General features: G+C 53.8%; 3 protein-coding genes and 1 pseudogene across 4 annotated transcripts; 2 read left to right on the top strand and 2 right to left on the bottom strand.

Annotated features, from left to right (window-relative positions):
• The first annotated feature begins 115 nt into the window (after positions 1-115).
• LOC121152154 lies at positions 116-4,696 on the top strand (annotated as a pseudogene).
• Positions 4,697-8,982: 4,286 nt separating this feature from the next.
• EIF3I (eukaryotic translation initiation factor 3 subunit I) lies at positions 8,983-17,653 on the bottom strand. The gene is made up of 11 exons (XM_040974123.1): positions 17,544-17,653; positions 17,357-17,449; positions 15,316-15,403; positions 14,637-14,702; positions 13,652-13,801; positions 13,447-13,574; positions 11,384-11,494; positions 11,172-11,261; positions 10,914-10,987; positions 9,239-9,331; positions 8,983-9,155 (listed from the first exon to the last, which is right to left on the bottom strand). Exons 1-11 carry the CDS (start codon positions 17,544-17,546, stop codon positions 9,074-9,076), a joined length of 978 nt encoding a protein of 325 aa, XP_040830057.1. The 5' UTR covers positions 17,547-17,653; the 3' UTR covers positions 8,983-9,073.
• A 4-nt stretch (positions 17,654-17,657) lies between these two features.
• On the top strand, positions 17,658-22,530 carry TMEM234 (transmembrane protein 234). Of its 2 annotated transcripts, XM_040974127.1 has the most exons (5): positions 17,658-17,693; positions 17,971-18,122; positions 18,747-18,813; positions 22,058-22,150; positions 22,417-22,530. In XM_040974127.1, exons 1-5 carry the CDS (start codon positions 17,678-17,680, stop codon positions 22,509-22,511), a joined length of 423 nt encoding a protein of 140 aa, XP_040830061.1. In that variant the 5' UTR covers positions 17,658-17,677; the 3' UTR covers positions 22,512-22,530. The 2 variants fall into 2 exon arrangements, with proteins under 2 accessions (XP_040830061.1, XP_040830059.1); XM_040974125.1 differs by lacking the exon at positions 22,417-22,530 and having other exon boundaries at positions 22,058-22,408.
• A 613-nt stretch (positions 22,531-23,143) lies between these two features.
• DCDC2B (doublecortin domain containing 2B) lies at positions 23,144-27,524 on the bottom strand. The gene is made up of 9 exons (XM_040974124.1): positions 26,887-27,524; positions 26,148-26,199; positions 25,696-25,772; positions 25,339-25,470; positions 24,945-25,091; positions 24,786-24,825; positions 24,046-24,187; positions 23,640-23,740; positions 23,144-23,376 (listed from the first exon to the last, which is right to left on the bottom strand). The coding sequence occupies exons 1-9, from the start codon at positions 27,150-27,152 to the stop codon at positions 23,275-23,277; spliced, it is 1,059 nt and encodes a 352-aa protein (XP_040830058.1). The 5' UTR covers positions 27,153-27,524; the 3' UTR covers positions 23,144-23,274.
• Between the last annotated feature and the right edge of the window lie 52 nt (positions 27,525-27,576).

Raw genomic sequence — 27,576 nt, 5'->3', positions numbered from 1 at the left:
TTTGCCCTCCCCTCTCCCTGCACAGCTTAGGTAGTCCACCAAAGCAGCTCCCAGTTTTCAACTCTGCATTGCAGCAGCATGTACACACAGGAAAACTGCATAGATCATAGCCATAATGCTGGCACGTAGGTAACCGGCGCTCAGCTCCGACACCAGAGGCTGGCAGGCCCCTGTGCCAAAACTGCCCAAGTGCTTGTGGTCTTGCTTCCACTCTCGGAAGGGTGGTGCCATCCTCATTCCTGAGGTCACCTTCATCAGGATTCCCTGGACAGCTTGCTAAGAGAGGCTGCTGGGCCACACTCCAGAGGTGCAGGCTCAGGACGTGTGGGGTGGCTCAGATCCTTTGCTTTTCTGCCAAATTCTCATTCCTGCTAATAACACTGGCCTGACGTTTTACAGTTGATACCCTCCAAGTCCGGTTTCATGAAGCAGTTCTGATTCTATGCTTATATTATGGGAGTCCATCTATGATTTCATTTTTTAACTCAAGACGACTTAGTATTTTACATACACTCAACGTGTACACACAAATACATACACCCCTTGAGGCCAGAATTTCCCTATAACCCTCACTTTTTTCCTTTAAAATGTATGTATTTGGGGGCTGGCACAGTGGCATAGCAAGATAATCCTCACCCGGTAGCACCAGCTCCACCTCTGATCCAGCCCTCTGCTTGTAGCTTGGCTCAAGCTTTGAGGATGGCTCAAAACCTTGGGCTGCTGCACCCGTGTGGGAGACCCAGACGGAACTCTGGGCTCCTGGCTTCAGCCTTGTCTAGCCCCAGATACTGCAGGCATTTGGGGAGTGAACCAGTGGATGGAAGATTCTGTCTCTCCCTCTCTCCCTCCCTCTCTAACTCTGCCTTCCAAATAAATAAAATAATTAAAAAAAAAAAACCTAATGAGGAAGGTGGGTGGGTGGATAAGTTCTCTATTTGGTTGGTTGATAAAGAGCTTACTGTAATTTCAGCAGCTTAAGGGTGTCTCTTCCCAGACTGAAAGCCTGTGAACTGAACCTTCTCAGTGGTCTCTGGGTCCCACCGCTAAACACCAGCTCATCATCTGGGCGGCAGACGCCGGGTGACAGGATGCAGTGGTAGGGGGATGGGGTTCCGGAGGGCTGACCTCAGCCAGAAGCTGCTGCAAAGAGGGCGCAGGGTGGTGGGGGGGCACTTCCAGCTGTGGAGGGGGAGGGGCGCCAGCTACACAGCTGCTTGCTTTTAAGGTGGACCAAGGGATTTTCCCCACCTAAGTTTTTGAGGTACTGGGGGAAGTAGGGTTCCCAGTCTCACACCCACACTTTCCAGTCAGGGTATCACTCAGGGTAGAGGGCAGAAGATGACGGATTTTCTTTTTCGTTCTCTTTTTAAGTCATTGAGAGTGTCAGGATTCCAGAGTTTTAAAAATACTAAAAAAAAAAAAAAGTCAAGTGGCTCCTGAGACTCAGGGTACAGGCAAATATAATCTTCCCATTTCAACTGATGGTGAACTTGAGGTTTTCTTTAACAGCTCTGCCCAGGGTCCTTGTTAAGAGATTGTGGCAATAGGAAAGGGCGAATTCCTGTGAAATTACACAAGTACTTCCTTTAAAGGGGTCTCCTTAACAGCTGCCCCGCTAGCTGCCTTCCTCCTCGGAGCCTGTGCCCCACCAGAAGCTGGTCCCCCTGAGTCCCCAGCTGGCAGGAAGCTGATCCTGCCAGCCAGGCCTAGCGGAGCTGGGGAGGGGGGGCCTAGAGGCGCCCCACTGGCTACCACCTCCTGCTGCTGTCGCCAGGGAGGGGGGGGGGTCCCGGAGCTGGAGCGTGAACTCCATCCAGAAGCGGAGGCTTGGGAGCATCAGCCTGAGGAAGGGTGGCGCGGGGGTAACCGGTGCCTCCACTGCCAGGAGCGTCGGACCCTGCGCCTAGGCCTGTTCCTCCCGAAGGGGCAGGGGAGAGGGGCAGCATCACGAGGCGCTGCAAGGACCTGCGAGGGCTGCACCCAGACGTGGAGGGTGCGGAGGCGACGCTAGACATCATCGAGGTATGCCGGGGACTGCCCTGTCCGAATGGGGACAGGGGGTGGAGGGGCTGCGCTGCCGGTGGAGCACAAAGCTTCTTTGGGTGCGTTGGGGGTCCTGCAAGGGTGGAAAGTGCTGAGCCGGAATGCTGGACAGGGCAGGCTAGGACGATGACCTGCACGGTTCCCAGAGCCCCAGCCTTCCTTCCCCAGGCGTTGTCCTCTCTGGAATCCATCATCACTTCCTTTCCATTCTTCTACCAAGGGCCTGAGACTGGGCAATGCCTGGCACTACCAGCGAGTGGCTCTGGAGGCGGTGCTGTCGCAGGGAGCGGGGTGGGGAGTGTGTGTGTTAGGGGGGTGGAGGAGGAGGGGTACAGGGCCCTCGCTGGTGGGTCTGGCCCTCGCTCCTCCCTGCACCACCCACCCACGCATGGCGGCTGAGCTTGTGGCCCAGTGACCCTCGCGCTGTCATCCTGCCTAGCTCATGCACAACGATGCCCTGGCCCACTTCCACTAGGGAGGCTGCTTCCTGGTGCTGAGCTGCCACTACACCCCGTGCAGCACCCCGCCCCCCACCAGCAGGCCTCCCTAGAAGCTACATCCCTTCTTTGTCACCACAGGGCCCCCGCTTCTGGTCTCCTACTCACAAAACCTGGCCTGAGACTTGGCAATGGCCTTCCCTAAGGTCCCAGGGCAGTGGCCCGCCCCTGCCCCCTCTAGCCAGACCCTGGGCAGGGCGAGCTGGGCTGGGGAGCCTGGGGAAGTGCGTCTGTGCCTGGGGACTCCGTAGGCCAAGTCCCTGATCTTGGCCTGGACAGGTATAGTTTCTGCAGCAGCCCCTGTCCGGCTCCCAGAAGCGGTGCTGCACAGAAGACAAGTTGCTACTGCAGGCTGTGATGGCGGGAGTTTGCCCCCAGCCAGGGGTGTCAGCTGGACACCTGCTCTGCCCAAGCCACTAAACAGGCTGGCAGGATTAGTGCTGGCACCGAGGCCAAGGCCAGCTACCCAGGCTGGAAGCAGCTGCACGGCTCCCTGGGGAGGCAAGGGGCCTTCTTTCCTCATCTCCCTGAGTCTTTCCTGAACAACTCCATAGTCAAGGGCATGCTAGGAACCTTACACCTCCCAGAAGGTTCCTCATGCTCTAGGCACCTAGCCATGCTGGGAACAATCTCCCTACATACACTAACTCCTGGTGAGGGTACAGCTAAGATGTCCTGAAGAAAGGTTTCCCTCCTTCTTTCTTTTTCTTTTCTTTTCTTTCTTTTCTTTTATTTTTTCTTTCCTTTCTCCCTCCCTTCCTTTCTTTTTTAACTTAGTTATTTTTATTAGAAACGCATATCAGATATACAGAGAGAAGGAGAGGAAAAGATCCTCCTCTTTCTAAATGGCTGCACTGGTGGAAACTGAGCCAATCTGAAACCAGGAGCCAGGAACTGCTTTTGGGTCTCCCACGCGGGTTCAGGGTCCCAAGGCTTTGGACCATCCTCGACTGCTTTCCCAGGCCACAAGCAGGGAGCTGGATGGGAAGTGGAGCAGCTGAGACACGAACCAGTTGCTCCAATGAGATCCCAATGTGCACAAGGCGAGAACTTAGCCACTGAGCCATCATGTCAGGCCTTTTTTTTTTTTAAAGGCATACTCTTTTTCCTCTTTTTTTTTTTTCTTTTGATTTGTTTGAAAAGCAGACAGATCTATCATCTAGTTTATTCTCCAATACCCACAGCAATTGAAGTTGGGCCAGGCCAAGAATTAAATCCTGGTCTCCCACTCAGGTGTCAGGCACCCAAGGACTTGATCCATCACCCCCTGCTACCTCCCTGGGCGCCCTGCTATCAACCTGTTGGGCTCCTGGAGGCTTCTGTTGCTCCCCCGTTGGTCCGTGATGCCCTCCTCAAGGGCTTGAGCTGGGGGCAAGATAACCAGATCCTCATTTGCCTCCTGGCCACCAGGGGGCGGCCTCTACAGGAAAGCTTTGGTGGAGGCCTGCAGGGATACAGAGCAGAGTATGGACTGCAGGCTTAGGCAGCTGGAGGGCAGCCCCTGGCTGGCACACTGAAGGAGGCACTAGGCACTGCCTGCTTGGCAGCCCAGGGCATGGAGAGGTGAAACCTCTTCCCTGTGAGATACAGCAACATGGGAGGAGCCGAGCTGCCAACCCCTGGCACAAAACCATGCCTCAGTCAACAACTGCAGCGAGCACTGGGCCCATTCTAGTCCTGTCCTGGCCTTTACTGATGTGTTTGCATCCTCGGGGAAGGGGTCTGAAGCCTGGGGCACAGACAGCACGATGCTGGAGACTTCACTCACCAAGCTCATCCTGGACCGGCTGAGCCAGCCCATGACTGGTTTCCGGGAGCTGGTAGTGCGTGACTGGTTCCAGGTAAGTGGCCACCCAGTTCTAGCTCCTCCCCCTCCACCCAGAGCCCATGCTTCCTTGTGCCCATCATTCTGCCCTCTCCCCAGGCTGGCCACCCCTCCATCTGTGCTGTGTTCACTCGGCCTTTGCTCTTGCTTGCTCCAAGCTTAAGACACCCAGTTATCTCCTCTTCCTCGATTATGTGTGGGAGCTGGGCTGCCAGTTCCTGCAGTCGCGGAAATTCGGGAAGGGGCTGCTACTGGTGCTGTTTGAACACACCTGCACACCTGTGCCTCCCCCTTTGGCACCTTCCTCTACAATAGCGAAAAGGAGATGTGAGCTTAGAGAATGCTAGAGGCGCAGGGGCAGGCATAACAAAGGGCAGGTGCCAGCTGCCTTGGTGCCAGCCTTCCCTAGAAAACAGCAGTTTCTTCCCAGAGTGTCCCTCCTAAGCACTCTTGTGTGTCTTTGCCTCTGTTCCCTCCAAACTTCACGCATTCTGGTTACTTCCACAGCCGGGTTCAAGGCCAACCCTTTAGGTCTGCCCACTCTGTCTGTAGCCAGATAGCAAGTATATCTTGATCTTGAAGACCAGGACCGAGGGGGAAAAGATGCTGCAAAAGAAGCTGTCAGGGCCCGGCACCATGGCCTAGTGGCTAAAGTCCTCGCCTTGAGTGTGCCAGGATCCCATATGGGCGCCGGTTCTAATCCCAGCTGCTCCACTTTCCATCCAGCTCCCTGATTGTGGCCTGGGAAAGCCTTGGGACCCTGCACCCGTGTGGGAGACCTGGAAGAAGCTCCTGGCTCTTGGCTCTGGACCGGCACAGTACCGGCTGTTGCGCTCACTTGGGGAGTGAATCATCAGATGGAAGATCTTTCTCTGTCTCTCCTCTTCTCTGTATATCTTTGTAATAAAAATAAATAAAAATAAATAAATCTTTTAAAAAAAAAAGTTGCCTCTGGGATTGCAAGTGGAGTATGGTGACACAAGTTGATTCCTAGCTCCACGCACCTGCTGGGTGGTCACAAAGCTTGCCAAGCCTCAGGCGCCTCAGTAGTGACCTGACAGCAGCCATCTTCTCCAGAGGACTGTGAATATTAATGGAGTTGAAGCACAGTTTTGCACCTTGCCTGGCACCTGGTGGGCACACAGTGGCAGTTCTTTTGGTCCTTAACAGGCTCATGGCACACTCAGCCCTTGACAACGCCTCATCTCATCAGACTAGCAGATGTGGGGGAAGGCTGACCTTCCTCTTCTCCAAGGTGTATACTGGATGTAGCTTCTGTTGCCCCATCTTCCATCCCCCCACTCCTATGAGCATGCCATCTTGGATCAGCCAATTTGAAATCTGCCACCTTTATCTGCTTGTCTTGTCCCAGGATTTCATCCTACCCTTTATATATATTTTTAAAAAGATTTATTGCAAAGTCAGATATACAGAATGGAGGACAGACAGAAAGAAAGATCTTTCATCTGATGATTCACTCTCCAAGCAGTCACAATGGCTGGAGCTGAGCCAGTCTGAAGCCAGGAGCCCGGAGCCTCTTCCCGGTCTCCCACGCTAGTACAGGGTCTCAAGGCTTTGGGCCATCCTCGACTACTTTCCCAGGTCACAAACAGGGAGCTGGATGGGAAGCAGGGCTGCCAGGATTAGAACTGGTGCCCATATGGGATCCCAGTGCTTTCAAGCTGCACGATGTTGGTGGCAGGTGGAACCTGGGCCCACCCTGATCTCCACAATTCCTCTCAGCGTACTCACCAGGAAGGTAAAGCCTCTGGAGCTCAGGCAGACCTGGGGCCAGCTCACTGTGTTTTCAATGGCTGGGGCCAAGGCTCTAAGCATGAAGTCCAACCCGGCCTGGGACCTCTCAGCAGCCAACAGGCTGCTGGAAATTCTCCCACCCAGACCCCAAGGTCACCTAGCCTTTCTCTTAAACATATTTTGTGCAGTCCTGACCCCCCTGCTCCTCTCTGGCTGGCCTGGTCAGCAGCCTGCCTTCTGCTCTCCTGTTCCCACATTGCCCAGTTTTGCAAAGAACCCCAAAGCAAGAGCTGGCCCCACTGACATGGGTCTCCTCCCTGCTTTATTATTATTATTGCAAAGTCAGATATTCAGAGAGGAGGAGAAAGAGAGGAAGATCTTTCATGTAATGATTTACTCCCCAAGTGACTGCAATGGCCAGAGCTGAGCCAATCTGAAGCCAGGAGCCAGGAGCTTCCCCCAGGTCTCCCATGCAGGTGCAGAGTCCCAAGGTTTTGGGCCATCCTCGACTGCTTTCCCAGGTCGCAAACAGAGCTGGATGGGAAGCGAGGCAGCCAGGACATGACTTGGCACTCATGGGATCCCACCACATGCAAGGTGAGGATTTAGCCATTGCGCCATCTTGCTGAGCCCACACATTCCTTATCATTAAATTTTTTATTTATTTGAAAGGCAGAGTTAGAGAAGACAGAGATCTTCCATCCCTTGTTTCACTTCCCAAATGGCTTAACAGCCAGGACTGAACCAAACCAAAGCCAGGAAGCAGGAGCTTCCTCCAAGTGGGTGTAGACCAAACCCTTGGGCCATCATTTACTGCTTTCCCAGATGCATTTACTGAGAGTTGGATGGAAACTGGAGCAGCCAGGACTTGAACTGGTACCCATATGGGATATTGGTGTCATAGGTACGCAGACTGTAATGCCACAACTACACCCATATTTAAAAAAAAAAAAAATTAAGAAAATTCATTTGAGGGGCCTGGTGTGGTGGCACAGTGGTTAAGGTCCTAGCCTTGCATGCCCGGAATCCCATATGGGCACCGGTTCTATCCCGGCAGCCCCGCTTCCCTTCCAGCTCCCTGCCTGTGGCCCGGGAAAGCAGTCGAGGACAGCCCAAAGCTTTGGGACCCAGCACCCGCGTGGGAGACCCAGAAGAGGCTCCTGGCTTTGGATCGGCATAGTATCGGCCTTTGCGCTCACCTGGGGAGTGAATCATTGGACGGAAGATCTTCCTCTCTGCCTCTCCTCTCTGTATATCCGCCATTCCAATAAAAAAATAATAAAAATAAATCTTTAAAAAAATTCATTTGAAAGGCAGAATTGAAGAGGAAGGTCTTCTATCCATTGGTTCACCCCGCAAATGGCTGTGATAGTTGGGGCTAAACCAGGAAGAAGCCAGGGGTCAGAAGTTTCTTCTGCGCCTCCCACATGGGTGCAGGCCCCAAGCACTTGGCCCATCCTGAACTGCTTTCTCAGGTGCATTAGCAAGGAGCTGGATCAGAAGCTGAACAGCCAGGACACAAACCGGCACCCATATGGGATGCTGGCCCTGCAGGTGGTGGCCTTACTATTGCCACAGTGCTGGCTGGCCCTAATGACATGAGTCCACTCTACTATCAGGCAAGGTTAGCCTGCTTCTTCCCTCGCAACAGAACCTGTCACACAGCAGGTTGGCGTTTTTGTCCTGTTTTCCTAAGTGTGTGGTCTAAGACTTGACTGGAAAAAGGAGAGGCTCTATGCCAAGTGGTTGTCACCCCCACTAACCTGGGACACTGCCCTGCCAAGCAGAGCTGAGACTGAGGCCCAGCTGCCTCTCCACAGATGTCTATGAGCTGAGGACTGCAACGCACGCACTGCATCTGGGCTGGACGAACCCAAAGAGCAACTCCAGAACCCATTCTATGTCCTCAATCCCGTGCCATCTAGCCCTGCGTGGAGCCCGAGCCTGTGGCTCCTGCAAGGTGCCATCCCCCACCCCCTCTTCTCCCTTGGCCGGGACTGTTCCTGTTCCTCCTCAGGCCCATTTCTGTGCTGGACACATCCACCCAAACCTTTGGAGATGGCACGGGGGGAAGACGTGGCAGCTGGTGGACAGGGCGCACATGGAAGGCTCTCGACCAGCCGACAGCTTCTGCCCATGCCCCTCCTGAGCCCTCTACCGGTCCCTCAGGTTCTCATGTGAGGCCCCTGGACCTAGGCTGGCCCATAGTGATCTCAAGTTGTCAAAGTGTAGGGAGATTATCCTTCACTGGCAGCAGCTTGTTGGAGTGTCAGAGGGGAAAATGATGACATGACCTGTGGTACAGATTAAACTGTTGCCAGCAATGTTGGCACCAATTTGAGTCCTGACTGCTCCATTTATGTCCCTGTACTCAAACAGGAGACCTGGATGCAATTCCAGGCTCCCAGCTTTGGGGTGGCACACCTCTGGCTGCTGTGCCCCATTTGGGGAGTACAGCAGTAAATGGAAGATGTCTTCCTCAAATAAGTAAATGTTTAGGAAAAAAAAAAAAAAAGGGCCCAGCGCGGTGGCGCAGTGGTTAAGGTCCTCGCCTTGCACGCCCGGGATCTCATGTGGGCACCGGTTCTAATCCCGGCAACCCTGCTTCCCTTCCAGCTCCCTGCCTGTGGCCCGGGAAAGCAGTCAAGGACGGCCCAAGGCTTTGGGACCCTGCACCCGCGTGGGAGACCCGGAAGAGGCTCCTGGCTTCGGATCAGCATAGCATCAGCCACTGCGCTCACTTGGGGAGTGAATCATTGGACGGAAGATCTTCCTCTCAGTCTCTCCTCTCTGTATATCTGCCTTTCCAATAAAAAAATAATAAAAATAAATCTTTAAAAAAAACAGATCCCACAAAATATCTGCCCAGTAAACCATTTATTACCAAACTAATTTATTAATCAGAGTCCAAAATTTCTGTGAGCAACCTTCTCTAGGAAGGAGATCTGGCTTCTCACGCCTCAAATTCAAATTCGAAGTACTGAGGGTCGAAGTAGTGGATGCGAACGTAGCCATCTTCGCCGCCGCTGCTGTAGCTGGAGAGAGGCAGGGAGCGGTCAGAGGTCAGGGGAGAGGGGTGGAGGCGCACGGGGCAGAGCCCTCCCACAACACTCCCTACCTTTTGCCATCAGGATGGAAGGCAACGCTGTTGATGGGGCCAAAGTGACCCTTGACTCTTCCAAACTCTTCTTCGAAGGCCAAGTGGAAGAACCTGGAGGAGGCAGGTCATTGTGAACCTACCTTTCAGCTCCGTCCAAAACGTTAGAGCAGCTAGTGCCCAAAGCCAACCACGACAGCAAGACAAAGCAGGGCCCTGGGCAACACTGTGCAGCCGGGGGAGGGGCAGCTGCCGGACTGCAGGCTGATGCGTGCTGCATGCTCACATGTGCCCGGCAGTGCTCCCCTTCCCGCGGCTTTCACGTTCTTTTTTTTTTTTTACTTTTTAAAAATGATTACCATTTTATGATACATTTCCATAGGTCCTGGGATCTCCCTTACTCCCTCCTCTAGCTCCCCCACCCCTATATTATTACTATAGTACAGTTCTTCATAAACAGTGATATGTCCATCATTGTGGGAATGGACAATTGCAGAGAGTCCAGCATCCTATTGTCAAGATATAGTTAACAGTTTCATTGGGAGTCCATCTTTGTCTGGAAGTAGAGATGCATACTGCATTGTATCCTCCCATCTGGATATGATAGTCTCCATTATACAGTTACTATACATCCCCTTAAATGAAAGGCCACAATACAAAATCAACAATAGGAAGAAGAAATTTAAAACGTCATAAAGTTAATATGCTACTGAATAACTAATTTGTCATTGAAGAAATGAAAAAGTCAAGAACCTTTTTGAAGAAAATGATGCTATTGTTTGATCTATGAGTCAGTGAAGAATTTAATGAGGAACAAAGCGTTTTAAAGAGATGAAACTACATAAAACAAAACAAAAACACTAAAATTCATGACAATAGTGTCTGCTGATCTTTGTTGATGAGGTATGTCTTGTGTAGGTAACAAATAGATGAGTTTTGTTTTTTTAATCCACTATGCTATTCTATGAGGTTTGAATGATGAATTTAAGCCATCTGCATTCAGGGTTAATATGAATGGGTGGTAATTTGGTCCTGTCCTTTAGCAATGGGTTGTCCATCATCCTATAGTAGGAAGTCGAATTCGCTCAAGAGCAGCCAGGCCTTGAAGTGTGCTCCAATGAAGGATGCTGCTGAGCAGCTTAACTTGCTCTACCACAATGATGGCCCAGCAATTCTAAGAGGCATTACTGTTATCCCATATTCAGTTGAGGAATTAAAAAATATTAACTATTCATTTTTGTTTTACGAGAAGGAAAATGACAAAGAGACACAGGGGGACGAGTTTCCATCTGTTGCTTCACATACCAAACGTTATCCAACAGTCAGGGCTGGGCCAGACTGAAGGCAGAAGCCTGAAACTCAACCCAGACCAGGGACACATCACCTGCCACCTCCTAGGGTGCATTTAAATAGGAAGCTGCACTGGAAGCAGGCCCTCAGGTGCGACATGTGTGAATCACAAGGGGAGACTCCACCACGGCACCAAACACCTGGCCTTAGTTTTGGAATCCTGAGCCCAGAGAAACAAAACGCTATGTCTAGGCCCTGAGTGTTCAGGACCCCAATTGCTAGGTTAAGACAAGCCTGTCACACAGTGGTCTGCACTTCCCAGTGGCCAGTAGATATGGTTCGTGTTTATTAGGAAACACAAACACCCTACAAAGTTGGTGTTCGGAAGAGCTCCTGGCTTCCTTACCTGGCTTCAAATTTGCCAATCCTGGTGGAGGTTGTGGTCACATCCATAGCTTCCTGACCGCCTCCCAGCACCACCTAAAAGGAAGTAGAAGCTACATGCAGGCCCAGGGGCAGCGAAGTGCATGGTCTGTGCCCTCCCCCTTAAGAGGTCAAGGTCTCCTGCAGCACAGAGGGAAGACACCAAAGGCAGAGGGCAGAGATGAAGAGAAGGGACCTGCCAGCCCACCCCCACCCCCTGGGGCTGGTGGAGTTCCCTCACGTGGTCATAGTTGGGAGAAAGAGCAGCTGAGTTGACAGGACGCTCCGTCCTGAACGTCTTCTGGTGTTCTAGAGTTGTGGAGTCAAAGAGCTGCAGAGAGAAGGCAGAGGAGAAATTAATCCGTGAAAACCCCCTCTTCCTGGGGAACGTGAGGCAGAGCGCATACCACAGGAGTGGGAGGCGGCCCTGCCAGCCTGTGAACCCGGGCTGACCTTGGCCGTGTTGTCTTTGGATGCGGTGACGAACATGGTCATGTCCCTGGACAACTGGATGTCATTGATCTGCCGTGAGTGCTCCTTCACATTCACCAACACTTCTCCAGACTGGAAGAAAAGGAGCAAGATTCAGTCTGGGCCCAATTCCACCCCCGCAGAAACAAGGCACCCATATCAGAAATGGCAACACGCTGAACCTCTCCCTTTCCTCAGCCCATCTGTCTCATTAGCCACTTCTGAGTAACCTCAACACGTACTGACTAGCTTAGATTCATCTTCTAAACTGTAGCCTGCAAAAACCTAAAGAGAGAAGCTGTCAGGCAGGGCCAGCACTGTGGCACAGCAGGAAAAGTTGCCTACAATGCTGGTATTGCATATGGGTCGAGTCCCAGCTGCTCCACTTCCAACCCAACTCCTTGCTGTCTAGGAAAGCAGCGCAAGATGGCTCAAGTGCTTTGCACCCAATATGGGAAGTTCCTGGCCTCGGCTGTCATGCCCTGGCCTTTACAGCGATTTGGGGGGTGAGCCAGTGGATGGAAGATCTCTCTGTAACTATACCTTTCAAATAAATAAAAACAAATCTTAGTAAAATAAAAACAGGGGCTGCCATTGTGGCACAGCAGGTAATGCTGCTGCCTGTGATGCCAGCATCCCATAGAGGCTAATTCAAGTCCTGGCTGCTCAGCTTTTGATCCTGCTCCCTGCTAATGTGCCTGGGAATAGTAGGAGATGACCCAAATGCTTGGGCTACTATATCTTTCTGGGAGACCCGAAAGTTCTTGGCTTTGGCCTGGCCCAGCCCTGGGCACTGCAGCCATCTGAGAAGTAAATTTAGCAGATAGAAGATCTCTCTCTCTCTCTCTGTAACTTCCTTACAAACAAACAGAATAAATCTTAAAAAACAAAACAGATCCCTGCAGTGAATGCTGCACTGAAGCACATTACGGCAACAGGTTTGTTTTCTATTCTATGTCAGAGTGCAGGTTCAAGGCCTAGCTGCTCTGCTTCTGATCCAGCTTCCTGCTGATATATCCAAGGAGGCAGCAGGTGATGGTCCAGTTTACTGGGCTCCTGCCTTCCACGTGCAAGAGCTGAGTAGAATTCCTGGCTCCTGGCATTGGCCTGGCACAGCCGTGGCTATTGCAGGCATCTAGAACGTGAAGCAGCAGATCCAAGGTCTATTACTCTACCTGAGTCAACGACAGTGAACATTTGAAAATCAAGTCCTTTGCTCCCAGCACTTCAGGCCTTTTAGGTCCAGTTCTTGCCCAATTCAGTGGTGCATCACAAGTCTAGGCTGTACCTAACTGGTGGCCTTTGGTTTTGCTGCTTCCTTTGCCTAAAGAATGCTTCTTGCTTCCTGCTTAAAGTGCCATTTATCCTCACAATGTAATGTGCACACCACCGTAACACAGAACACCTCTATGATGGCACGAAACACGCTCTGACTCACATGCTCAGATGCTGTCAAGCCCGTGACCTCTCTTGTCTAGTAACCGCGTCTGTCTAAATAACCTCTCAGGCTAGAAGCTGAACACTGGGTCTGGCACCCTGTGGTGGCAAGGAAAAAGCTTCTCTGGCAATTCTTCCCAAGGTTTACGTCATTTATTTGAAAGGTACAGTGACAGAGAGGAGCTGGCATTCACTCCCCCTACTGCTGCCCAACCTGGGGTTGGGGTAGCCTGAAGCCAGGAGCCCCATCTCTGTCTCCCATACAGGTGTGTAGGACGTCAAGCACACGGGCCTTCACCCATGGCTTACAAGCAAGATGCCAGGCAGGTCTAGTAGTTTGGACTCAAACTGGTCCTCTGATACGGGATGGAGGTGACCCACCATACCTGACCCTTATCTAGGATTTTTATTAATGCATCTTGAGCGCTCCAGATTTTTCAGATACCTGATGTCATTTGATCGTTGAAGCAGATAAATAGACTGATATATTACATGACTTGCTTAAGATCACACAGCTAAAAGCTGAGATTTACACTTGAGTAACTGCTGTTCTGAGGCTGACACAGGTGAGGAGGGGTCCTGGGGGGCTGGGCCACCCTGCCCCTTACCTTGGCGCTGTACTGGTTGAGCTCTCCACTCTCATGGCCTGCGATGATGCACTCCCCCAGGGGACCCCACACGGCGCTGGTGATCTTGGAGTCATTGCAGGGGATCTTCATGTAGGGCTCATTGCTGTCTGATTGGGACGCGAGATGTCAGGTCCTGGACCTGAGTGCAGCCCTTTCCTTACTCTCCCCCGGCCCCAGGCCTCACCAATCTGGCTTGGATCCCGCAGGTCGAAGAAGCTCACAAAGCACTGGTAACCCATCTGCTTGTCAGTGGAGAACATGATGATGTTGCCCCCAAAGTCAAAGCCACAGGTGCGCACGGCTGAATTGGTCTTGAGGAGGGCCAGCTGCTTGCCTGCGAAGAGGCAGAGAGGGGTTACCCTGTGCTCAAGGGGACCGTCCACCAGCTCCTCTTCATGTCTCCCGGCCCATTCCTTCCTCACTGCTCTGTGGTGGCGACAGCCCAAGTCTCCTGCCTTTCTCACTGCTCTGTTGACAGTGGACCCCGGCACACTGGGCTCCCTCCAGCAGCACTCTGCCCCAGCCCAGCCCTGGCCTGATCTTTCGGCACATCTCCAGCGCACAGGAGATGGGAGCAACTTCACGGGCACCCCTGCCTGCTGTCCGAGCAGTCAGCACCTCCCACTGTTCCCTGACCTAGCTACATCCGCAGAACCTGCTTCTCCTCTGTGCGCAGGCACCTCCACAGCAGGCCCTTTGGGCTGCAGAACGGAGCCAAGCTCCAAGTCTGGCATTCCAGGCTTGCTCTCCAACCCCCACTTCTCCATTCACTGTCTACTTCAGCTGCCAGGAGGCAGGACTCCAACCAGATCAGATAACCTGTCCATGGCTTCACTCCTCTGTCTGCCAACACGCTGACGTCTTTCTCATCCTGTAAGCCTCAGCTCAGATGACAGGGGCCTTGGAAAACTGGCCTGGGCTGCTGCCACCCCCACTACAGGCAGTCAGCTGCCTGCCTCGGGCCTTCCTTCCACACTGCTCTGTCTCCCCTCTAAGGTCTCCTGTCTTCTGACGACACTTTTCTTGCTGTCCTCACTGCGTCACCGTCACTTATTTCCCTACTTGGAAGCCATCTCTGGATTTAGCTCTATTTGCTTAGATCCCGATGGCTCAGACAAGTACCCGGAGACCCTTAATACTTGCCAGAGAAATGAAAGACCCAGGCTTACCTGTTTCACAGTCCCAGAGACGACAGCTGTTGTCAGCTGAGCCAGTGAGGACATGCTTGGTGTCCCCTGAAGAGGTGTTAAGAAAGAGGTAGGAGGCCTGGTGCAGTGCTTCAATTGGCTAATCCCTCCATTTCACGTGCCAGGATCCCAGATAGGCACCAATTTGTGTCCCGGCTGTCCCTCTTCCCATCCAGCTCCCTGCCTGTGGCCTGGGAAAGCAGTAGTGGATGGCCCAAAGCCTTGGGACCCTGCATCCATGTGGGAGACCCTTAAGAACCTCTTGGCTTTGGGCTGGCTCGGTTCTGACCATTGAGATTACTTGGGGAGTGAAACAGTGGATGGAATTTCTTTCTTTCTGGCTCTCCTCTCTGTAAATCTGCCTTTCCAATAAAAATAATAAAATCATAGAAAAAAAAGTCTGAGTTCACCTGTGCTCTTGATCTGTCAGAGGCCTTCTGGGTGGCCTCTGCGTTCTGCCCCTGCAGCCTTTTTCCCTCTTACTTGGGAGCATCCTACCTCCCGCAGCCTGAAACTTAAAGTCAGTTCAAATAAAGAGATGGAGGAAAATGAGATATAGGGGCAGGAGGTACCGCTCCTTAGATCTGTGACTGCCACACAAACTCCCTCCAACACTACCACCAGGCCCTGGGAGCACAGCCTTGGCCAAGCACAAGGATACAGTCGGCGTCCACACACCACACAGCTCCAGTGTGGCCCATGTAGGTGCCCAGTCGCTCCCCGTTCACCGAGTACCACACATTGACAATCTGGAGGGATCAAACAACAGGTTACACACTTCCCAGATGAGCTTTGGCCTCCACACCTGCCCCAAGAACCCTCGACACCTCCAACCAGGTACACTCTGCCCTCTCTCCTGATCATCTCTCTTTTGTAAAAATAAATTTGCATGAATTTCTTTTCATTACATCTGAAAGGCAGAGAGAGAGTACCTCCATCTGCCGCAGAAGCCAAGAGCCAGGCACTATAGGCAGGCTTCCCACGTGGGTCACAGAGACCCCACCTGCTGTCTCCCAGCATGACCATCAGCAGGAAGCTGGATGGAAGCAGAGGACATGAGGTATCCGATGCTGGTGCCCCTAGCAGCACCTTCACCGCTGCACCAAAAGGCTGCCTCTCCTGCTACACCTTTGGGAAACAGCAGGAACCTGGAGCAGACCAAAAAAAAAAGGCAGCCATTGCAACTGGGCCCAGCACAGTAGCTTAGCGGCAAAAGTCCTCGCCTTGCACACACCAGGATCCCATATGGATGCCAGTTCAGGTCCTGACATCCCTGCTTCCCATCCAGCTCCCTGCTTGTGGCCTGGGAAACCAACTGGGGACAGCCCAAACCTGGGACCCTGAACCCATGTGAAGACTAAGAAGCAGCTCTTGGCTCCTGGCTTCAGATTGGCTTAGCTCCAGCCTTTTTGGTCACTTGGGGAGTGAACCATCAGACAGAAGATCTTCCTCTCTGTCTTTCCTCCTCCCTGTATATCTGCCTTTCCAATTAAAAATAAATCTTTAAAACAAAACAAACAAACAGATAAACAAAAACCCAGCCATCTTGGGAGTCTCTTCCCTTAGTGAGGTTGGAAATCGGAGGTCTGCAAAGGGGTCCTAATTTTCCAGCCCCAACCTTCCTTCTTTCAGGAGGAAAAAGGACAGAGTCAAGTTCACGAACCGGTGAGAGTGGCTGGCAGGCAGCATGTCAGAGTTCCAGGACCAGCTCTGCCGCCCTCTACCTCACCTCAGGCCCTGCGTTGTTGCCCTGGGAACCTCGGTGTTCCGGTCTTCGAAGCGGTCAAGCCAGGGCAGAAGTTTGGCTCAGGGCTTCCGATGTGGACTGGGAAGCCTGGTGTGGTTTCCAGATTCCTGCTGCACCTACAGATGAAGGCTCTGGGACCTGCGTCCCTGCCCTCACATAGGAGACTGGCAACTGACTCAGGGCTTGCCACTTTGGCCTGAGCCAGCACTGCCTGGCCATTGTGGGAGTCTGGAGAAGTTGGGGGAGTGAACCAGCAACTCTGTCTCTCAAAAAACAAAACAATTTTCAGCAGCACTGTAATGCATTGATCAACTGGCTCAAGCACTAGCACCCCAAATGGACACTGGTAGGTGTCCCAAAGCTTCAGGACCTTGTAACCATGTGGGAGACATTCAGGAGGCTCCTGGCTCCTGATCGGCTCAATTCTGGTCACTGTAGCCAACTTGGGGAGTGAACCAGCAGATGGAAGATCTCTCTCTCCTCTCTGTAAATCTGCCTTTTCAATAAAATAAATCTTTAAAAAGTTTAAAATCCAAGTGACATTAAGTACTCTATTGGCCCAGCTAAGCTCCTCACAGAATGCTAAAGGCGAACCCAAGAGGCAGGTACCGTAAGCACCCTTATTTTATGAAAAGGAACATTTGAAGTTTGGGAGGATTTGGGACACGCTCCTGGTGGATACAGGACTTAAGATTACAAACTTTTAACCAGTTTACGTTCTCCTTCTGGGGGTCCCTCAAAAAGCGGGGGTCTGTCCGCCTCGAGTAGGGAGAGTGAGGCGCCCTGTCCCCCCCACCCGGTCGTTCTCCCTTGGCTGTTTCACGAATCAGCTTGGTCCTCCCGTCGCGGTCACTCGGGCGGTCTTAGGCGTCCTGTACGGCCACCGTCCCCGGGAGAGGGAAGCCTGCTCCTTCCGCCCCTCCGCGGCGCCCGCCCGCCCTCCGCCCGAGCTCACCGGGTCCTTGGCCACGGTGAAGAGGAGATCGCCCTCGCGGTTATACTTGATCTGCGTGATGGACCGCTCGTGGCCCTGCAGCAGGATCGGCTTCTGTGGGGACAGCACGGCAATGTCAGGGCCCGGCACGGAACCCCCGCCCCCGCCTGGGACCCTCACCACTGAAACGCCTGAGTCCCGGACTCACCATGCTGCCGGCGGCTGCGCGAGGAAAGCGGCGGCTGAAACAGGACCGGAAGAGGAGAAAGAGACTCTGGAGCCACTTCCGGATGCTGGGTCTCCGCCCCCTCGTTCCCGGAAGTGGACGTGCGCGGCGTTGCCATGGAGGCGTCTTTAGGTGGGTAGTGGGCCACGCCCCTCCCCGGAGTTCTGGACCCTGTTACTCCGAGTTCCATCCCATCCCATAACCTCCCCTGGTCCTCCAGACCCCTAGACCCCCAGATCCCGGTCCCAGCAGCCTCCCGGGATCTCGCCTATGTGCCAGCCGTAGCCGTAGCCGGGGTACGGGGGAGCGAAGAAGGGAGATGGAGCTGGGGGTCGGGGAGGGTGGTGCCAGGAGGCCGTGGTGGGGCTGTGGGACCGACTGAGACTACTCTGTATCCGTCTCTATTCAGGGCAGGTGCTGACTCTGGTGCTGGTGGCCGCTCTGTGGGGCGGTACGCAGCCGCTGCTGAAGCGGGCGTCCGTAGGGCTGCAGCAGGTGCACGAGCGGACGTGGGCCCGGCAGTTGCTGCAGGAGATGAAAAGCCTCTTCTTGAACACTGAGGTGCGTCCCTGCATGCTCCGCCCTGGCGCAGGTGGCTCAGAGCTGTGAGAACCATGTGTGATGAGCACAAAAGCCACTTAGTGTGGGCCTGTGCATAGGAAGTGTTCCACCTATGGCTGCTATTATTAGTATTTTATTATAATCATCCCTCCATTTTAGCTAATATGGGACAACTACTGCGAAGTGAGCTTCTTTCCGAAGGGAGGGAGACTCCAGTTGCCATGGACAAGAGAGGGCAAGGAGGCATGTGGAGAACCACCTGTGCCTCAGGAATACCAGTGACAAAGCTGGGCATGGACAGAACTCCATCTTGGGGCTGAGGGCCAGGAGCGAGTTAGAGACTGAGGGAGGCTGAGCTAAGGGACTTCCTGGAAGGGGTAATAGGGGCACCCCAGACCTTGCAGGATGAAGAGGATGGGCCAGCTGAGCTGAGGGAAGAGCCATTTGGGGTCCAGGCCTGGAGTTGGGTCTGGTTCCTGCCTTGCCCTGGCCAGGCCCTGCTCAGTGGGCGTCATGCTCCCTGGGCCCTTCTAAGCACCCCTCCTGCAGGGAAGGGCACAAGCTGGAGGCCAGGCAGGCTGCTCCACAGAGATCACACTGAATGCAGGTCTTTCTTGGTAACAGTATCTGATGCCCTTCCTCCTCAACCAGTGCGGCTCCCTGCTCTACTACCTCACCTTGGCATCCACAGGTGGGTCTCTGGAAGAGTCACCCTGGGGAGGGAGGCTGTGGCTCAGTTCCCTCATGGGTGCCTTCTGCCCTGAGTGTGTCACCAGAACCGTGAGAGATTCAAAGCCAGGCAACCCTGGGCAGCAGCAGAGGGAAACAGAAGGATCGGAAGGGAAGGGTGAAGGGTAGGGTAGGGTTGGTTGCTGTAACCAGTGCTGCCTATGACACTTTTTTTTAAAGATGTATCTATTTTTATGGAAAAGGTCCCAAGGCTACAGAAGGATGAGGCAACAGTGTTCTTCAGCAGCAAGAACCGCTGGGGACAATCTGATGGGAGATCTCCAATTATTGTGTAGAAAATACAAACTTATATAGACAAGGAATAGGGAAGGCAGGAGGGAGTGTCCCAACAGTCCCTTCACCCAAGGATAACACTGTGATTAGCTATAAAGCATGCCTTATCCCTTTATTTTTTTTAAGATATATTTGTTTTTATTACAAAGTCAGATATACAGAGAGGAGGAGAGACAGAGAGGAAGATCTTCCATCCGATGGTTCACTCCCCAAGTGACCACAACGAACAGTGCTGTGCCGATCTGAAGCCTGGAACCAGGAACCTCTTCCAGGTCTCCCACACGGGTACAGGGTCCCAAAGCATTGGGCCGTCCTTGACTGCTTTCCCAGGCCACGAGCAGGGAGCTGGATGGGAAGCAGAGCTGCCAGGATTAGTACTAGTGCCCATATGGATCCCGGCACATTCAAGGTGAGGACTTTAGTCGCTAGGCCACATGGCCGGGCCTGCCTTATCCCTTTAGGCCCTCCCCAGGCATGTCACAGGTTAAGTTGCACACGCATGGCTAGAAGCTATACCTCAGATCATGGACGGGAAAGCTGTGACTCATGCCCACCAGGTAGCAGGCAGAAATCTGGGGTGGGGGAGTGGGGATCTCCTACAGAAAGGCAGATTTACAGAGACAAGGAGAGGCACAGAGAGATCTTCCATCCACTGGTTCACTCCCCAAATAGCCACAATGTGCAGAGCTGAGCTGATCTAATGACAGAAGCCAAGAGCTTCCTACAGGTCTCACACATGGGTACAGGGGCCCAAGGACTTGGGCTAGCCTCTACTACCTTCCCAGGCCACTAGAAGGGAGCTGGATGGGAAGTGGAGCAACCGGGATGCAAACCAGCAGCCAAATGGCATTCTAGTGCCTCAGCAGAATATTAGCATGCTATGCCATGGTGCTGGCCCCTTCTTTGACTTTCTTGTTTCCATGATATGAAGATACTTCAGAAAGTTCATGGGAGATAAATAATATTAAAAAACACTATTTTTCTTTTTATCAAAAATCTGTTTTCTAATTCCATTTTGCATGAACTTTTTGAAGTACACTCTATGGGACCTGCCCAACCTTGAGCAAATCCCTTGTCAGCCTTGGTTTTACACAGTCAGCTTTACAGCATTGTGACAATCTAATGCAGTGTATGGGAAGCCTCAAGCATGGTACCTAGCATACAGAGAAGCAGAATGAAGGCAAATTTCTTTCCCTTGACATTTGTGTACTGCCATATTTATACATGGCAGGATTACAAAGAAAGAGATTGTGCCTGACACGGTAACCTAGTGGCTAAAGTCCTAGCCTAACATGTACCAGGATCTCATAGGAATGCTGGTTCATATCCTGGCAGCTCCACTTCCCATCCAGCTCCTTGTTTGTGGTCTGAGAGAGCAGTAGAGGGCAGTCCAAAGCCTTGGGACCCTGCACCCTTGTGGGAGACCCGGAGGAAGATCCTGGCTCCGATTATCTCAGGTCAAGGTGTTATGGCCACTTGGGGAGTGAGCCAGTGGATGGATCGTATGTCTCTCCTTCTCTCCACAACTGATTTGCCTTTCCAATTAGAAAAAAAAATGCAATTTTTTGATGGAACAGAAAGCGAAATCTTCCATCTTAATATACTCTCTCTGCCTTCCACATGAATAAAATAAAATGTCTAAATTTTATTGTAGCCACTTGGGGTGTGCACCAGAGGAGGAAAGATCTTTTTGTCTCTCTTTCTCTCTGTGAATCTGACTTTGCAATTAAAAAATATTTTTAAAATTAAAATTAGGCCCGGCGTGGTGGCGCAGTGGTTAAGGTCCTCGCCTTGCATGCCCGGGATCCCATATGGGCGCTGGTTCTAATCCCGGTGGCCCCACTTCCTGTCCAGCTCCCTGCCTGTGGTTTGGGAAAGCAGTCGAGGACGGCCCAAAGCCTTGGGACTCTGCACCCATGTGGGAGACCCGGAAGAAGTCCTGGCTCCTGGCTTCGGTTTGGCTCAGATCCAGCCATTGTGGCCACCTGGCGAGTGAATCATCAGACAGAAGATCTTCTCTGTCTCTCCTCTCTGTATATCCACCTTTCCAATAAAAATAAAATAAATCTTTAAAAAAAATTAAAATTAAACTCCTAGCTTGGTGCAGTGGTTGAGACACTGCCTGGGACCCCAGCATGTCAGAATGCCTGACTTCAATCCCAGCTCCTCTTCTGAGATTCCTTCCTGTGTGCACCCCAGGAGGCAGTGGGTGATGGCTCAAGTACTTGGGTCTCTGCCACTCTTGGGAGGGACTCAGATTGAGTTCCAGTCTCCAGACTCCTGCCTGGCCTGGCCGTGACTGTTGCAGTCATTTGGGAAGTGAAAGCAGATGGACATCTGTCTGCCTTCCCAATGAATAAAATACACTTAAACCTCCAATTCACCTATATTTGTGTGACTCTTGCCTTGCTTCCCTTGCCTTGTTCACAACGGGGACAGTTCTCTCCTTGTGGGGTTGTGAGCATTGTAGTTGGCTCACCACACCGTGGAAATAACTTGAGAGCTGCGTGTGCAGCAGTGAGCATATGCACAGCTCTAGCTTCTCAAGCAGTGGCTGTGCCTGGTAGTCCTACCCATGCCCTGTGCATGTACAGGGCCATGAGCATCTGCTTCTCTGTCCGTTTGGCTGGCTGGATCTCAGGGGTTCTCTTAGGATGTAAAGGCCTCCTTCTCACCACCCAGCCTGACTGCCCTTACACCCTTGTTCTGGAACCCTGGGAGAGCATGAATGCTGGGGCAGGAGAGCTGGCCTGAAGTCCTGAACTTTCCTCTGCAGTCATTAGGCGCCTCTGGAAGGCATGGGATGGTGATGATGATGACGCTGATGCTGGTGAAGGAAGGTGTGACCCAAAAGGCATTTTCCCGCCTCTCAGGGATGCTTCCCGTTTTGACATTCCCTTGCCCCAACTCAGATCTGACTCTTGCTGTGCCCATCTGTAACTCGCTGGCCATCATCTTCACGCTGATTGTCGGGAAGATCCTTGGAGAAGAAATCGGTGGGAATCGTAAGTCAGGCTGCTGCGCTCTCGGGGCTGTGCCGGGCCGGGGTGAGTCCCACAGCCCCTCTCCCAGGGGCTGCCCCTCGCTTCTGCGCCCTTCCTGCTTCCTCACAGTCATCAGTTTCCCTCCCCTAGACACTTTGGGGACAGAGGCTGGGACAGACATTTGGATCAAACCTGGGTGAGCTCTCCCCACCCCCACCCCGGCCCAATATCAGCTCCTCCTGGCATGGCCCAGCCTGCAGCCCCCTGGTGTTTGCCCATTACTCCAGGAGCTGTTATTGGCATGGCGCTCACGGTGACCGGAATCATGCTGTGCATCGCGAGCTCGGTGAACAAGGCCCACAGGCAGCAGTCCACACTCTGACTTGTGCTGGAGCCCTGGGCCACAGGCTCAGGCCCGAGCAGGGAGAGCCGGCACTTCTCCCGCAGTCTCTGCCTCCTCCTCTCCCCTGTGGATGATGACTACCTCATGGATCTTGTGAGGGACCCAGACCACACGCGGGCGACTGTGTGCACTCTCAGCAGCTCTCTCCTGCTGTCATCCCAAGCCCTGCCCAGGTGCTACTACTGAGACCTATGGATTGTCACACGGCAGGCAGGTACCACGGACTGCAGCACCCTCACTGTGGTCTCTGAGCCAGAGGTGTCCACAGGAGGTCTCCAGGGCCAGTGTCTCAGCTGGCTGAGTGCTGCCGGGCAGCAGACACATCAGGATGGTGGGAGAGGAGCTGTCTGCTCATCCTGCCTTGTCCCACCCCTGCAGTGAGCAGGCACCCCCTCACTGCTGCCTCCTCCCTGGCAGGTGGATAGCAGGAGCCCAGCCCTACCTAACTCAGCACCCGGCGTGACTACTGGGGAGTGACAGCTTCCATAAACCTGCCGTCGATGGAGCTGGTCGTCGTCTTTTATTGTGACAATCCGTTCCCATGTCTAGTCTGTCTCCCAGGCTCCTCTGATCAGAGAATCCTGTAAGGATGAGGCTGTTCAGCTCAGAGAGGGGAGGTAGGGCTGTGGGCTGAGGAGCAATGAGGACAGGGGCATGGGGGCTCTGGCTCCACAGGAACAGGCTACAGGAGGTTACTACACAGTGCAAGGTGGGTGGTCTCCAGTTCGGCAGTCGTCAAGTCTCAGGACAGCAGGGCAGGGGACGAGCCCGAGATGGCCTTCCCAGTCCCAGTCCCAGGCTGTTCTTTCAGTGACAGGACCTCAGCCACCATCTGTGCTGGCCACTGCAGGCAGTACAAGGTATACAGGACAAAGCTGCAATCAGTCCCACCTCTGCTCTCAGCTGAGAGTCCCCGCCCCAGAGGAAGAAGAGACTAGGAGTTAGGGACTGCTGCCACACCTAAGCGGGTAGGAGCAGCTGAGTTCTGGGAGGGTCGGTCAGTCCCGAGGAGAGCCGTTCCCGGGCCTAGGCTGCCACTTTCTGGTTCAGCACATCTGTGCCCATGCAATGCTACCGATGCCCTGGCTCACTCATCCCTTGGCTTACCCGATCTGGGGGCTCCTCCATCTGGGTCTCTTCATCCTCTGCTACCTCCTGGGCCTCTGCTGCCTCCCTGCTGGGCTGGGAAGCTGCATACACTCCCCGAGCTCCTGGTGAAGCAGTGACAGGGCACAGGCTCATGCCCAGGCTGAGGGGCCTTTGACATTCATTCCCTGCGCTCTCTTCCCAGCCCTTTCCCCTCCTCTGGGCCGTATTCACATTCCCCACTGCCCCAGAGGAGGGCTGGGGCCCCACAGTCACCAGCACTGACTCCTTTCCATGTGGCTCCAGTCTCATGCAGGTATAGGACTGCAAGGTCAGGGGCAGCCAGAAGCTGCCCTCTTGGGCATCCCCAGCAACAGCAGTCACCATCCTGTCATACAACATGTCAAGGGGCACTGGGACCCCTTACCTGGTCCTGGTGGAAATGCCGGAGTGGAGAGCTTGCTCCAGGGCTGAACGGCTGCCTGCAGTCTGGCATAGAACACAGACGGCTCCATCCGGCCTGGTTCCTTTGGAGAGGGTGAGGTTGCCTGTACCCCAAGGCCGTGGGCCTGTGCAAGGGACACTGCACTGGCACCCTGGCCTCAGGCTGACCTCACCATTCTTCCCTGAGCCCAGATATCACAATGAACCCTGCCACCCGTGGGAACCTGGGAGAGGTGCAGGGATCTATCTTCATGGCATGCATCCTCCCCCTCGCCCCCTCTTCCCTTTTGCTGCCTTTGCTAGGGAGGGAGTGGCCACTGCTGCCACCTGAAGATGCTCAGTAAACTTCACCATGTCCCCTGCCCTGCACCCTGTACCCATGGGCCCATCCTCTCTGGTCTAGAATGGTGGGGAGGCTGGCAAGTTCCCGGAAGTCCTGCTGTTCCACAGTGCTGAGCCAGTGCCCTTTCCCCGTGCACAGCCCAGCAGGAAGGCACTCCTTAGGTCCTGTGCCCTGAGCTCTGGAGGCCCAAGTGCCCCTCAGGTCCCTAACTGAATCACTCTGAACAAACCACTTCCCTTTTTGAGCTTCATTTTCCACCTCTGGGAAGTGGCACAATGCCTACTTCACAAGTATTGACAGGATGCAGAGACAAGGGTCGGAGCCGGTGGCAACAGGTGTCCCCTCATCCTCCATCCCCAGGGGTGCCCACCATCACCTACCCCCTGCCTGTGGGGCCTGCACTTCTGACCTGGTGGATGCCTGTGTGAAGGAAGCAAAGACTGCAGGGTGGAAAAGGACACGGTACACCAAAGCACCCAGATCAAGGGAGGCCACCTCTGCCCTCATCCCCACTGTCACCCTCCACCTCCAGGACAGACCAGCAGCCCCCAGGCTGGGAGGGGCTGGGCACCAGCAGCTCCATGTAGGGCAGGGCCTTGAAGTCTTCTTTTCCAACAGCAACGTAGTACTGGCCATTCCCCAGGGCCTCCCCTGTGGAGATCAGGCGTCCCTCCAGGGTGCAGAGTCTGGGAGTGCACGTGGTGAAGGTCGGAGGACACAGTGGACTGTGAGGGGTGGGCAGTGGACTCGTCCCGAGTCCCTGGAGGTGATGCCGTCCTCTGAGAGTGGGGCCAAGTGTGGGCCTTTCTCTCTCTCTCCCTGTGGCCCTGAAGGAGGGCCACTGCAGAGACATGTACTTTGCCTCTTAATCCACAGGGGCAGCCCAAACCCAGGGGCAGGCTTGCCGTGGGCTCCCCCAACTCCCGTGCTCACTTGTACACTGCCCCACTCTGCAACTTGGCCTTCTCAGTCAGGAATCCCAACACGGTGTCCCAGTCCTCGCAGGCGGCCTGAGACAGCTTCAGAGTAAATGGGGGGCTTAGCAGATCCCCATTCCTGAACACACTGACAGAGAGCAGGCTGGTAAGGGGGAGGAGCTCCAGACTGGCCATCTGTGAGGGGGCGGGGCACACTGGTTCATTCCCCCTCCCCCGCCCTCCCAGGCCCAGAAGTCTGCTGGGCTTCCTGTGCTGCCAGCAGCACCGAGGAGCTCTTGGGACAAGTGCACCCCCATTTCCTTGGTCTCAAGGAAACAGACACCCAACCCTGTTCCCCGACACTGTCACTCACTGAATGTAGCAAGGGGCGCCTGCGGGTGGTCTCTGTCCAAGGACCCCATCATAAGGCCGGTGAGGCACAGGAAGACCCTGAAATCCAAGTCAGACTCCACAAGTGGATTGAGGCCTCAGGTTAGGAATGAGGCAGGTGTGACGGGAGGGCAGGAGCAAGGAGGGGGATTGGTCACACCTTCCACCAAAGTGTGCTTCGTAGTCCCCTAAACCACATCCTACCCACTGTCCCATGTGTGGTCCACAACTTCCTGTGGGGACCACAGCCTGGACGTGAGATGAAGATTGCACAATGACAAGGGGTATCTGAGATCCTGACCCCCGAGGGCAGCGGCTGCTTTTATGGCTGTGAAGTATCTCCCGGGAACTGGTAGATTCAGCAGCCTACAGAGCTCCTGCCTCACCAGGAGCATGGGAAGAGAGGAGCAGGGAACAGCCTCCCTGGTGACTCACTTGTGACTTGTGGCTTTTCCTCCCAGGGTCCTTCCTTGAAGGGAGTAAGTAGCTGAAAAGACAGGTTATCGGTCATCGAAACCCAGTGGCTGCCCAGCTGGAATACTCTCAGTCACCCGGCTGTGTGTGACTCAATTCCACATTAGACTCCTGCTGGATCAGGCTGGGATGTCCAACAAAAGCCGTGATATTAGGCCAAGAAAGACTTGCACACCACATATCTTACTACAGCCAAGCTATTTTCTCATTGATGATGTAGGCAGCTTTTTTCCTCCGTGTTGAGTGAAACTCTGAGAAGTGACCTCATCTGAAGTCACAGAGGAAGTGACAAAGCCGAGCCAGTCTCAGTGGTGAGCCAATGGCAGGGCTTGGGAGCCAGCTCTCCATTGTAAGACCCTCTGGCTCCACCTCCCACCTTAGCAGACAGCCAGACCCTGCAAAGGGGAGTGGCCCTAGCCTAACCAGGGAGCATGGGATGGCTAGCCAGGGAGGAAGTGATGGGTTATTGTGGTCTTTGGTGAAGAAAGAAGAGCTCTGGGGAAAGTCTGGATCTAGTGTGCCAGACACAATTTGGTTCATCCTGCAGCTCAACTGTCTGTGGCTGCACTTGTCCTCATTAGTGGAGGGGACTCCCGCTCCATCGCTGCTACACAAGCTTCCTGTATACATACAAGTGCCTACTTTCCACTGCACCACTGCCACCACTGCCTCCCTCCCCGGCTCTCCCCAGCCCACTCACTGGAGCCTTTGGAAGCGCTCAAAACCAGCAGCGACATACTGTCCTCCATTCTGCAGATCTGCCAGGTCGGTGATGGGTTTGCCATCACGAGACGTGTAGAGGGCACGCACTGCCAGTGGCGCCCGCACGGCTGATGTCACTTCACAGAGGAAGGCCTCCATGGTGGGGAAGCGACGTCGGGTCACTACCAGCTGATGGCCAGGGGAGAAGGGGTCTCCATTCCGATACACCACTATCCTCTTGGCTGCTGGACTGCCACCTGCCATAGTGTGTTCTCAGAGACGCACATTTGTCGCCAGGCAACTAAGGCAGGGCCAGGAACAGTGCCAACAGGAGGCGGGGCCCGGTCCTGCCAGCCAAGAGGGCAGGGAGAGCCTGGCAGGTGCACATCCCTGTGAGCAGGGTTTACCCAGTCTTTCCTGGGTGGGGTTTCTCAAGAGCAGGAATGAGTATCCTGGGGCCTGGTGACATCCAGTGAGGATCACGCTTAAGTCCTGTGTCCTATTATCTGCAGTGCCTCAGGCCACTCTGAAGCTCAAGGGCAGAGACCAGAGACTAGGGGCCACGGCCAAGCAGGAAGGCTACATATGCTGGGGGTGGGAGGTGGGAATGGCTCCCAGCTGGCTCTTGTACAATAAGCCATGCCAATATGAAGATAACAGGAGGGCCCAGAGTCTTTCCCAGCAGAGG

Source organism: Ochotona curzoniae, unplaced genomic scaffold (assembly GCF_017591425.1).
Source record: "Ochotona curzoniae isolate NIBS_2020 unplaced genomic scaffold, NIBS_Ocur_1.0 contig_2404, whole genome shotgun sequence".
In the NCBI taxonomy this organism is placed as follows: domain Eukaryota; kingdom Metazoa; phylum Chordata; class Mammalia; order Lagomorpha; family Ochotonidae; genus Ochotona; species Ochotona curzoniae.
This window is presented reverse-complemented; position numbering and strand designations above follow the sequence as displayed.

Bases quoted from the DNA above. Each gene is read 5' to 3' on its own strand.
- TMEM234 (XM_040974125.1), top strand. The intron at 18,123-18,746 runs GTGCGTCCCTGC...TCTTGGTAACAG, and splicing joins GCCTCTTCTTGAACACTGAG to TATCTGATGCCCTTCCTCCT. The intron at 18,814-22,057 runs GTGGGTCTCTGG...GCCCCAACTCAG, and splicing joins CCTCACCTTGGCATCCACAG to ATCTGACTCTTGCTGTGCCC.
- EIF3I (XM_040974123.1), bottom strand. The intron at 15,404-17,356 runs GTGAGCTCGGGC...TGATCCCTCCAG, and splicing joins TCACCGTGGCCAAGGACCCG to ATTGTCAATGTGTGGTACTC. The intron at 13,802-14,636 runs GTAAGCCTGGGT...GCCTCTTCGCAG, and splicing joins TCTCTGGGACTGTGAAACAG to GCAAGCAGCTGGCCCTCCTC.
- DCDC2B (XM_040974124.1), bottom strand. From the start codon at position 27,152: ATGGCAGGTGGCAGTCCAGCAGCCAAGAGGATAGTGGTGTATCGGAAT. The intron at 25,773-26,147 runs GTGAGTCACCAG...CTTGGATTTCAG, and splicing joins GGAAAAGCCACAAGTCACAA to GGTCTTCCTGTGCCTCACCG. The intron at 24,826-24,944 runs GTCTGTCCTGGA...TCCTTCACACAG, and splicing joins TCCCAGCCTGGGGGCTGCTG to GCATCCACCAGGTCAGAAGT.